This window comes from Sapajus apella, unplaced genomic scaffold, assembly GCF_009761245.1.
Source record: "Sapajus apella isolate SASKATOON/1434 unplaced genomic scaffold, GSC_monkey_1.0 scaffold55, whole genome shotgun sequence".
Lineage (NCBI taxonomy): Eukaryota > Metazoa > Chordata > Mammalia > Primates > Cebidae > Sapajus > Sapajus apella.
Window position 1 is genome coordinate 10,161,232 of NW_022436995.1, and position 12,188 is coordinate 10,173,419.

General features: G+C 48.6%; 1 protein-coding gene and 1 non-coding gene across 6 annotated transcripts in view; one reads left to right on the top strand and one right to left on the bottom strand.

Annotated features, from left to right (window-relative positions):
* The window catches only part of PAQR5 (progestin and adipoQ receptor family member 5), a 92,134-nt gene that overhangs the window by 30,446 nt on the left and 49,500 nt on the right, over positions 1-12,188 (top strand). For 2 of the 5 annotated variants that reach the window (XM_032244637.1, XM_032244639.1), the window contains exon 2: positions 9,210-9,305. The exons of the other annotated variants lie outside the window; for them this stretch is intronic. Coding sequence is in view for 1 of the 2 variants with exons in the window: in XM_032244639.1 (XP_032100530.1) it covers positions 9,291-9,305 (15 nt within the window). In the remaining variant the exon portion in view is untranslated. The remainder of the gene's footprint in view (positions 1-9,209; positions 9,306-12,188) is intronic. 5 annotated transcript variants of the gene reach the window in all.
* On the bottom strand, positions 1,317-1,451 carry LOC116527749. Its single transcript, XR_004258711.1, has one exon. It is a non-coding gene; the product is annotated as a small nucleolar RNA SNORA77 (small nucleolar RNA).

Consider the following 12,188-nt stretch of genomic DNA (forward strand, 5'->3'; position numbering starts at 1 on the left):
CTTGTCTTGATGCCGTTTCCTGTCAGTTACCACAGTTCTGTACATTTTTAACAGCCCCACGGTACGGTTTTGCATGGATGTGCCGTAAGTTACCCAGCCAGTTATTTGTTGCCAGAAATGTGGATTGTTTTCCATTTTTCTCTGCAGCGTGCTAGGGAATATTATTCAGCTTTTTCAGATGTGTCATAATCGCCTCACAGTAAATATTTAGAATAGCTGGGATAGCTAGGGCTCAAAAGAAAGAAAAAAGAAAGAAAAAAAGGCTCAGTACACTCAAGTCCTAAGCCAAGCTGGGAGGTCACCATGGCAACCCCCTGCCATCCTCACACCGGGAGCGCCCATTTGCCACGGCTCCAGCTAGGGAGGTGGATCAGAGCTGGAGGGGAAACCGTCTGTTTTCAAGCTGTCTTATAAGCCAAGGGCGGAGGCACAGGAAAGAGCATTAATGCAAACCTGCGACCGCCTAAAATGCAATGGTGATAATGGCCCTTTATTGAGTCCTTATCATTTGGTAGATACCATGGTTTTTCATCCTCACTAGAGCTGATGAAACTTTTATGATCCTCATTTAAGTGATGAGAAAATCAGAGATTAAGGAATCTGTCCAAGGGCACACAGTAGATGATGGAGCCAGGGTTTGAAATTAGTCTGTATTCATTCCTCAGCATTCCCCTTACCACCACAATCGGGGCGGGCAGGCTCTGTGCGGCTCACACCGATTCTTCATCTGGTCTCTGTTTTCTGGGCTCCCCTCTGGCCACCTGCTACTCCATCCCCTGCACCACTTCTGTGCTGAACTGCAGACAGGTCCCCGAACTGCACACCCTCTTCCTGCCTCCACGCCCCTGTCCTGCTGTACACTCAGCTCTCCCGCATGGCTGCTGCACTCCTGTTGACTCTTTAGACTTATCCCAAGCTTCATTTCTTTTCTTTTCTTATTTTTTTAATGGAGTCTTGCTCTGTCGCACAGGCTGGAGTGCAGCGGGGTGATCTTGGCTCACTGCAACATCCACCTCCCGGGTTCAAGTGATGCTCCTGCCTCAGCCTCCCAAGTAGCTGGAATTACAGGTGGCTGCCACCATGCCTGGCTAATTTTTGTATTTTTGGTAGAGACGGGGTTTCACCATGTTGGCCAGGCTAGTCTTAAACTCCTGACCTCAGGTGATTCACCCGCCTGAGCCTCCCAAAGTGCTGGGATTATAGGTGTGAGCCACCATGCCCCGCTCCAAGTTTCATTTCTTTAAGATGTCTTCTCCTGACTCCGTAATGCCTTCCTCAATGTTCCCCTAGAGGCATAACCACTATTTTTGTAAACACTCTGTATCTCCAGGCAGCTGCATACCCTTATAGGTCAGGGGCCCACAGCACTGACCTATAAGGAATGTTTGTTTCTCTGGCAGAGGGAACAAGCACCCACCCGGGGGCTGCAGCCAGGCACGTAGGGAGTCTGCAATAACCACTGTTTTACCATGAGATGTGCCACGTGGCAATTGTTAGTGTGGATCTGCACTAGAATGTGATCTCTTAGGGGACAGAACTGTAGTGTCTGCTTCTTCCTCCCCATATCTTTCCTACCATAGCTTTGGACATAGAGTAGGTATTCAGGAAGTGTGTGCTGAATGAATGAATGAATGAATGATCAAGCATATTCCTGCCCACTCTTCATTTCTGCTACCAGCCCCAGGACAGGGCGAACTCAGGGACTACATTAACCCAAGCAGCCTACCAAGTCCTCCCGTCTTTCACCTGGCTGGTTCCTGACCACTCCCCAAACACCTGCCCCCTCCGGTCTCCTTAAGCCCCATCTACCTCTCCTCCCACCACATCTTCCACTCACAGCCATTTGCCCGGGAAACTAAGATGCTGGGTGAATTGCTTATCATCACCTCTCCCACATCATCCCATGAACCTGGCTTTTTCCCTTGGGCTCACCTGTCTGTTCTTCTCCTTTGTGGGACCTCAAGTATTCCCTGGTCTTTGAAAGTCACTTTTCTCTCCCTCTGAAATTTATCTGCAGCTTCAACATCTCCTCCAAGATGCAATCACGTATTTTTTTTTAACTGCAAATACATGCAAATCAAACTCAATTTGTCTGAAAACTGCCCTGGTTTTCCTCCCGTTCTTCATCATTTCCCGCTTGATATCATCATTTTCCAGCACCTGGGAAATAGTACTCCGAAGACCCCAGCCAAATTTGCCTGTCTGTTACTTCATGATCAGACACCTGACTTCTATCACCAGGTCCCCAAACTCCCCAAAGCTCCCAGCCAAGCCTGGCAGGAGCAGTGATGCCTCAGCAAACCTAAGGGTGAGTACCCAAGCGAAGGAGCTGCGTCTCCTGAGCTGCGGCCTGTTCTTTCCATGTGCAGATTCAGCTCAGGGTTGTAGATCATCAGATCCATCAAAAGAAACTGGGAGCCCAGGTTTTTATGTTGACAGCTCTTGCTTTTTTAATAAGGTCCAATTTTTTTTTTTTTTTTTTTTTTTTGAGACAGAATCTCGTTCTGTTGGGTCACTGCAACCCCCGCCTCCTGAGCTCAACCTCTTCTCCCTGTCTCAGCCTCTCAAGTAGCTGGGATTACAAGTGCCTGCCACCACGCCCAGCTAATTTTTGTATTTTTAGTTCAGATGGGATTTCGCTTTGTTGGCCAGGCTGGTCTCGAACTCCTGACCTCAGGTGATCCTCCTGCCTTGGCCTTGAAAAGTGCTGGGATTTCAGGCGTGAGCCACCGCACCTAGCCTTTTGTTTTCTTAATAGATTTTATATTTTACAGCAGATATAGGTTTATAGAAAAATTCGCAGAAGGTGCAGTTTCCATTCTCTCCCTCCCCACCCCCTGCTATTCACATTTGCTTTAGTGTGGTATGTTTGTTAAAACTGATGAACCAACATGGGCACAATGTTATTAACTGTTGTCCCTCGTTTACATTAGGGCTCACACTTCGTGTTGTGCATTCTATGGGCTTTGACAAATGCTTAATGTCATGTTTCCACCATCACAGTCTCATGATCGTTTTTTAATTTTTTTGTTATTATTTTTTAATTTAGACAAGGTGTCACTCTGTTGCCTGGGCTTGCATGCAGTGGCATTAAAATGGCTCACTGCAACCTCAACCTCAGGTCACGTGATTCTCCTGCCTCTGCCTCCCTAGTAGCTGGGACTACAGGCATGCACAAGCACACTTGGCTAATGTCTTAATTTTTTTTTTTTTAGTAGAGATGGGGGGAGTCTCACTATGTTGCCCAGGTTGTCTTGAACTCCTGGACTCAAGTGATCTGCCTTAACCTCCCAAAGTACTCACAGGTCTGAGCCACTGTGCCCAGCCCATGCAGATTATTGTTTAAACATTTCAGTCATCGGAAGTCTCTGCTTTCTACACCTCCTTCATCCTAGCGCGCCCCTCCTTCTTACTGTGTCTGCCCCACAGTACTCAGCTCTTCTCCCGTCTCTCCACTCCTGAGAGCTTCCTGTCCCTACACATGGTCTGTTTTTCATCTGCGTCATCCTTCTAAAAACTCCAAGCTCCTGGAGGCACTTGGAGGTTTAAATCAGAAGTCTCAGTCTCCCCAATGCCTAGGGTGCTTTTGAGATTCACCTGCAGACATATTGAGCAAATGCCTGCAGGTGTGTTGGCTCTCAGGCTTCCAGGAAGATGTGTCAGGTCCTGTTGACAACAGAGAGAGACAGAAATCATGTGGCAAGGGATGGAGACTTGGGCACATCTCCAGTGGCAGTGACTGCAGGGAGGAGGTGATGTTTCAGCGAGAACAGGTTTAGAGAGGAGAGGTGAGGACAAACAGCTTTGATGGGGAGGATGCTCGAATCCTTGGGAGCTGCCCCATAGAATGCCTAAGCTGGGGTCTCAGACTCATGTGGTCCGGGGCCTTCCTTCTCCCGGTAGAAACAATGAGGCCCAGAGAGGGGAGGAGAGTGTACCCAAAGCCCCAGAGCAGGTCTGCGGCCAGCAAACCTCAGAGCCCAGGGCACTCTCTGCCTCTTGCAGCCTTCCTGGATGGAGACGGTCCTGCCATTCACCCCCACCTTCTTGATGAACGGCCTGTAAGAGGCGGTGCCCCATGTGGGGCCGAGGCCTGCTCCCCAAGCAGAGCCCAGAGAAAGCCCAGGGTGTGGCTGGCAAGCTGTGAGTGTAGACTGGGTAGCAGCCAGTGAGGCAGGACAGGGAGAAGGAAGTGAAAGGGATGGGGTGGGGCCACGTGCTCCACCTTCCCCTTCCCCCCGTGTCCCCAGCAGCGGCCTCCTTCAGGAAAGTGAGTTTGAGAAGGAAAACATGCAAAACCCCTCCTCCTTAGTGGGGCTGTGCTCCCAGTCCCCCAAGGCAGCCTGGGCTCTCCCACCCACAGCTCACCCAGCTCTGCCCTCACCATAGCCAGAACAGGACACATACCTTCCAGTCTGATAAAGGGACCCAAAGGGGTGACTGGCTGTTCCCCTGACATGCCCCACACAGTCATGCCTCTGTGCCTTTGCTCAAGTAAGCTGTCCTGTCTGCCACCGTGCCGCCACCGTGCCGTGCTCTCTCCCTTTCCATGCTGACAGATTCTTCCTGCTCTCTTATGCTCCATTCACCCTCCATCTCCTCTGTAAATGACCCTAAGCCTGCTTCCCCCACACGTGCTCCTGCCTGGCTGTTTCCACTGCACTTGGTCTCCACCATCCACACAGCATCTAGCACGTGGCCCAGCAGTTTGCGTGTCTGCCCTGTTCTGCAGGGAGCTCCCCCAAGGCTCAGGCTGTGGTTATTCCCCTGCGTCCTTAGCTATCAGCAGAGTGCCTGGCATAGAGCTCATGCACCACATGGATGAGTGGATGAGTGGACAGACAGATGAATGAATAGCCAGTCTTTGAGGAAAACAGCCAACACTTCCCATTGATTCTCTCTTCTATTTTTTTGTAGATGAAGCCTCGCTCTGTCGCCCAGGCTGGAGTGCAGTGGTACAATCTCAGCTCACTGCAGCCTCCACCTCCTGGGGTCAAGCGATTCTTCTGCCGCAGCCTTCCAAGTAGCTGGGATTACAGGCTCCTGCCATCACACCTGGCTAATTTTTTGTATTTTTAGTAGAACGGTGTTTCACCATGGTGGTCAGGCTGGTCTCAAATTTCTGACCTCAGGTGATCCGCTGGCCTTGGCCTCCTAAAGTGCTGGGATTACAGGAGTGAGTCACTTTGCCTGGGCTAATTTTTGTATTTTTAGTAGAGACAGGTTTTGCTATGTTGGCCAGGCTGGTCTCAAACTCCTGACATCAGGCGATCTGCCCACCTCGACCTCTCAAAGTGCTGGGATTACAGGTGTGAGCCACAAGCCCAGCCAAGTCTCTTCTATAATGAAAATAGATCCAGGTCCTGTCTTTCAGGGATCTAAATTGTGGCTACCAAAATGACCACACCTAAAAGAATCAGAGAATGATATAAATCAAGCTAATATAATAATGACCTTTGACTGAGCTATTCGCTGTCAGCCGTACTCCACGCAAAGAACCTTATGTACATTATTTCATTTAAATCTTCATGCAGTTTACAAGCTAAGGACAGAGAGGCTGAGAAAGCTGAGACCAACACTGAGAAAGTTAAGCAACATGTTCAAAAGCACTGGTCAGTGAGTAGAGAAGCCGGGTCTGAAACCCAGATCAGGGTGACCCCGAAGTCTGGTCTCAGCCACAGCTATAGGGTTCTGGGAGGAGGTGAGCAGCAGGAGAGGAATCGCTGGAGCCGGCGTCCCTCCTGGAGGAGGCTGACTATGGGCTGTCTGAAAGGCTGCCAGGCAAGTGGCCAGTTAGAGGGGATTCAAGGCTTGGGGACGGGCCTGCAGCCTGGCCAGCCTGGAGAGACTCCCAGGGAGTTGTAGGGAATGAGGGTGGGGATGGCCATTATCCCAGCCTGTGCGTACCCTGAGTGGCCTACAGTGATGTGGCTGGCCACCCTTCCTTAGGGCCCTGCCAGGTTCCCGTTGCCTTTGCCTCTGTCACCCCTCCCCCTGGGTCTGCAGATGAGAATCAGGCCCATTGCCTCCCTTGTGGGCTGTTTGCCTTGGGTGTGGACTTGACCGAAGTCAGAGGGCAAGGCCAGTTCAGCGGGCAGAGCCGCTTCTCCCTGGAGCACGTCTGCTGAGGGAATGCCTCTCCCCAACACCAGACCAGTTTTCAGTTTCCAGGGTGGGGCAGCCAGGCAGAAACAGGTTTCTGTGAAGTGACACTCCCTTCATTCACTGACTGGTAGCATGACTCTATTCCACCACTTGCAGCCACGCCAATGACTCCTGCCCTGGAGTGGGGATTTGGTCTGGACGCTGGGTTACCCTGGGAATGTGGCTTTGCCCTTGTTCACCAGGCATTGTAGGGGGCTAGTGGTTCTGAACCTTTCCTGGCTCACAGATGCCACTGAAACTTTGTTGAAAGTCATGGCCCCTGTCCCCATTGACACACACACACACACACACACACACACACAATTTAACCTATAATTTGATGAACTCCCTAAGGCCCATTCATGAATTTCCACGGACCCCAGGTTAAAAACCTCCATCCTTGAAGATGGTTGGTGGTTACCAGAGGCCGGGAAGGAGGTGGGGGATGAAGGGGAGAAAAAAGAATATAAATGTATTTACAATCACTAAACTAGATGGTAAATTATATATGTATATTTCACCTAAATTTTTTTTTGGAGACTGAGTCTCCCTCTCTCACCCAGGCTGGAGTGCAGTGGTGCAGTCTCAGCTCATTGCAACCTCTGCCTCCCAGGTTCAAGTAATTCTTGTGCCTCAGCCACCCGAGCGGCTGGGACGGCAGGTGGACACCACCATGCCCTGCTAATTTTTTGTATTTTAGTAGAGACAGGGTTTCACCATGTTGTCCAGGCTGGGCTTGAACTGAGCTCAGGCAATCTGCCTGTCTCGGCCTCCCAAGCTTGCTAGGATTACAGACATGAGCCACCATGGACAGCCTCAATTTTTGTTTTTTAAATCATCTTAAGAGTTTTTGCAGCAGACAGCTCACTCTTCTGAATGTATTCCTTACAGTAATAGTAGCCACAACAGTGGCCATGATGGTAAATACCACTGGCATTGATTCAGTGTTTTGTAGTTAATAAAGTTTGTTCGCATCTATTATTGTTTCATTTTAGCTCCCCCATAGCCATGGCTGGGGAGGTATTAATATTCTTATTTCACAGATGACAAAAATGGAAGTCGTTTGGAAAAAGCCCAGCCAAATTGAAACGTAGGAGGTGGCAGAGAGGAGACCTGACCTCAGTGATCCAAAATCCCAAGCTCTGTGTGCCTCTCCCCATCTTCATAGAACATTCTCCAAGTTCAGGCAGCCCTGGGTACTTGTTGTAATACATCAGGGAATGTTAGTGAAACCACCTTTGCAAAATTATGGCTGAGACAGTGAAAGAGATCTAACTTAATGGACTCCATCTTGCTTCTAACCTCCAAGCTGTCTTTGTTCATTCCTGGGCGTAGGCTGAACTTACTTTGGGAGAAACTTGGTTTGTAGTTTATAGTTTAAACAAAAGTTTAAACTGACCCTCCCTAAACTCCTCCTAAGATCAGGGCTTGATATATTTTGCAGCCCCTGAACTTGATGGATCAGCTGGTACCACCCACATCAATAAACTGGCTCATCTGATCTTGTGGTCCCCACCCGAGGAACTGACTCAGTGTAAGAAGACAGCTTCTACTCCCTATGATTTCATCCCTGACCAGCGCTCCTGGCTCACTGGTTACCCCCACAACCCACCAAGTTATCCTGCTCCCTAGCCGGGCACGGTGGCTCACGTCTGTAATCCCAGCGCTTTGGGAGGCCGAGGTGGGCAGATCACCTGAGGTCAGGAGCTTGAGACCAACCTGGCCAACATGGTAAAACCCCATCTCTACTAAAACTACAAAAATTAGCCAGATGTGGTGGCCTGCGCCTGTAATCCCACCTACTTTGGAGGCTGAGGCAGGAGAATTGCTTGAATTTGGGAGGCGGAGGTTGCAGTGAGCTGAGATGGCGCCACTGCACTCCAGGCTGGACGACAAGAGCGAGACTCTGTCTCAAAAAACAAAAAAAAGCCAACATCTCTGCTCCCCAAATGCTTGGGGAGACTTATTTGAGTAATAACAGAACTCCAGTCTCCCACACAGCAGGCTCCGAGGGAATTAACTCTTTCTCTTTCTCTACTGCAACTCCCCTATCTTGATGAATCGGCTCTGTCTAGGCAGCAGGCAAGGTGAACCTCTTGGGCGTTTACAAATGTGGGGGCTCATCCAGGGTTGCCTTTGTTTCAGTGGCCCCCTTCCAATGATGGATCCAGAAACCAGTCCCGGTGGCTGCCCAGTTCTCTTGGACTGGGGACTGACTCTGTACTCTCTCTACTGGCGGGGTGCTGCCAACCCAACGTGCATGGATTTAATTGCAACGGAGAAATTGTTCTGGGGAGATGCAACTGTAGCCCTGTCACGGGGTGTCTGTGTAGCCCCATTGCGGGATGTCTGGATTGGTGAACATCCTAGCCTCCTTCCCTCTCCCGACTGGTTCTGTAGCCCTATGGTGTGGCGTCTGCAGCCCCACTGTTGGGTGTCTGTCCAGCTCCTGGTGGGGTCTTGGTTAGCTCTTTCTAACTAGTAGGAAGAATCCTGGTTTGCAAGACTTATCCTCAGTCAGGAAGCTTTTGCAGAGGTTTCTCAGGTGGGGAATAGGAGGATAGTTTGGAAGGGATACTCTCGGAGTTCTTGGTTAGGGATCTGACTCGGAAGGCCTTCTGTCTGTCTCCTCTTTGTGTGTGTTCGTGTATGTGGATGGGATCTCGGGAGGGCTTGCTGGTAGAAGTCCAGCCGGTCTGACTCAGAGAACACTCCTTATTTGTCTGGTTGTATTCAATATTCCCTAAAGAAAGCTCAACAGGCCTGTGTATCTCAGGGCGACCATCTGCTCTTCACCTTGCCCAGAGACCCCATTGTGAATTACCATTCGGAGCTCTTCCCTCCCCACCTGGAGTGGATCAAAAACAGGGACGAATGGGGAAATGCATGAGCTTTTCCAGGCTGCTATTGGGTGCTGAATGAGGTGACTAATGTCTGTTTTGTTATATGCATTTTGCTGGGATGGAAAATATTAATGCAGCCTGTTGGGCAGCATTTTGCAAATTAAGAATCTTGCCTATGTTTTCGTAAAACAGTAAAGGGTGATTTTCCCTTGAACCCCACAGCTATAGCACAAGTGAGCCAGGCCATCATAAGCCGCTTCATTCTTCTGGAAGTTGAAGAGAAAGGGAACCCAGAAACCTGGTATGCCAGCAAAAAGGGTAAGAAACTCTTACCAGCCAAGTTTCTGGTCTCTCTCTAGTTCTCTGTCTGGGTAAAAAGGTAAACTATTGATCTCCTCTGCAAGGGTTTGATTAGTAGAAAAAAGGATTTGTGAGACCAGTCTTACGCTGTAGCAAATCTGCTGTACTTAGTGCTAAGAATTTGTCTTTCTGGTTCTGTAATGGAGAGAGGGGCATCGCAGGATAGCATGTGGCTTCAGGACCGCTATAAGCCCACTTCTCAAGCCAGCCTGCCAGGCTGGTCAGTTACAAACTTTGCTGTGGGTCCCTGAAGCCAATACTGGGTGAAGTTTCTCTGTCTTGTTTTGTGTCCTTAAGAGCCTAACCTTGTGACCATGTGAGGATATGTTCTCTTGGTTTCTGCCATCCAGATGACAGGAATTTGGGGGTTCATGTCGTAGTGAGCCCTAAACATTTTTCCTCAAGCAGTTAAAAGCCTGTGCAAGCTTGAGATTGACCTCTCTAGGTTCCTTCTGGGGAGAGCGATGGAAGCTGCTCAGTGCCATAACTCAGTAGCTGCCACACAGTCATATACGACATAGCAACCAATATCTATAACACGTCTAACAAATATCACAAAACAGTGCTTACCTTTACAATACAGTGGTATTTTCTGTCTATTCTTTTCCATATGATTCTATCTTTAAATGTTAGTCATGACTCACTGAATAGATTTCACGATCCATTAAGGTTGTGACCTGCAGTTTGGAAGCACTGCATGAGCAGACATAATCACGGTTTTAACGAATGGCAAGCTACTTGGGAGTTGTTTATAATCTTGCTGAGGTGGGCATTTGACACACGCTGCAGGGAGGCTGAAGTTCAGGCATGTGTCATGCAGCTGATGAGTGACCTCAGCTGCCCTCCAGCTCCCTGTTCTGTGAGTTGGTCCTTTTCTCTCCATGGTGGATTCAGGCATTGGCAAGGCTGGATAAGCTTCTGGTCCTTCTGACTCTAGCCTATGCCCATGCACATGTTCCCACTGTTCATTAGAGTCCTTCTTTAATTTTGACTTTGCCAGGTCCTCACTGTGTGACCTCAGACAAACCATTTCCTATCTGAGTTTCTCAGGAGAAGAAGGGGCCGGGCACGGTGGCTCACACCTGTAATTCCAGAACTTTGGAAGGCCGAGGCAAGTGGATCGTGAGGTCAGGAGATCGAGATCACCCTGGCCAACGTGGTGAAACCCCGTCTCTACTAAAAATACAAAAATTAGCTGGGCGTGGTTGTGCATACCTGTAGTCTCAGCTACTTGGGAGGCTGAGGTAGGAGAATCCCTTGAACCCACAAGATGGAGGTTGCAGTGAGCCAAGATAGCGCCATTGCACTCCAGCCTGGCAAGAGATCGAGACTCTGTCTAAAAAAAAGAAGAAGGGTGGGTTGAGCTAGTCTGTGCTTCTCAAAATAGCAGGGGGGTGTGGTTTGCAGCAACAAGATGTATATAATATGTATTTTTTTCCGGAATATTTGGAGAAAATAAATTTTTGTATTAAAACAACTATAAATTATGAAGCAGACTACAAAAAGCACATGCTTTTTATGATACTTTTTTATTGTTGTAAAATATACATAACATACAATTTGTCATTCTAAGCACTTAAAAATGTATAATTCATTGGCAGTTAGTGGCTTCGAGAACCTCCTATCTCCACAACTTTCTCATCTTCCCAAATAGAAACACGTATCCCTTAAACACTAATCCCCCATCCCCTACCCGCCCCCTTGGCGCCCTGCCAGACTGTCTTTACATACATGTCTCTATAAATTTACCTGTTCTAGGCACTTCATCTTAATGGATCATACATTTGTCCCTTTGTGTTGTCTGGCTTTTCATTTAATTTTTTCAAGCCTCAACCATGTTGAAACGTGTTTGAATTCTATTCCTTTTTATTTTTTGCAACAGGATCTTGTTCTGTTGCCCAGGCTGGAGTGCAGTGATGTGATCACAGCTCACAGTGGCCTCGAACTCCAGGGCTCAAGCAGTCCTCCCACCTCAGCCTCCGGAGTAGCTGAGATTACAGGCACGCACCACCACATTGGGCCTTTCGTTGTCTCTTCAGGCTGAGTAATATTTTGTTGTATGAATATACCACATTTTGTTTATCCATTCACCTGCTGATGAGCATCTGGGCTCCCACCTTTTGGTTGTTGTGAGTGATGCTGCTATGACAATTGGTTTAGAAATACCTGCTTCAGGCCGTGCATGGTGCTTCACACCTGTAATCCCAGTACTTTAGGAGGCCAAGGTGGGAGGATCACTTGAGCCCAGGAGTTCGAGACCAGCCTGGACAATATAGGGAGACCCCATCTCTACAAAAAATACAAATATTAGACAGTGCAGTGGTGTCCATCTATGGCCCCAGCTACTTGGGAGGCTGAGGTGGAAGGATCACTTAATCCCAGGAGGTCAAGGCTGAGGTGAGGCATGCTAGCCTGGGTGACAAAGCAAGACCCTGTCAAGAAAAAAAATTGGTTTCAGCCCCTTTCACTTCTTTTGCGTATATGCCTAGAAGTGAAATTGCTGGATCGTATGGTAGTTCTGTGTAACTTTTTGAGAAACTGTCGTGCTGTTTTCCATAGCTGTTGCACCGCTTTAGTCCCACCAGAAACGCACGAGTTTCCGTTTCTCCACACCCTTGCCAGTACTTACCTTCTGCGTTTGCTGTTTGTTTTGTTTTTTGATAGTAGCCATCCTAATGGCTAGGAAGCGATATCCCGTTATGGTTCAGAATTGCACTTCCCTAATGACTAGCGGTGCTGAGAATCTTTTCATGCGCCTATTGGTGGTTTTGTTTTTTTCTTTTATATTGGCTGTTTGTATATTTTGAAAGAAATATCTATTGAAACCATTCGCCCATTTTT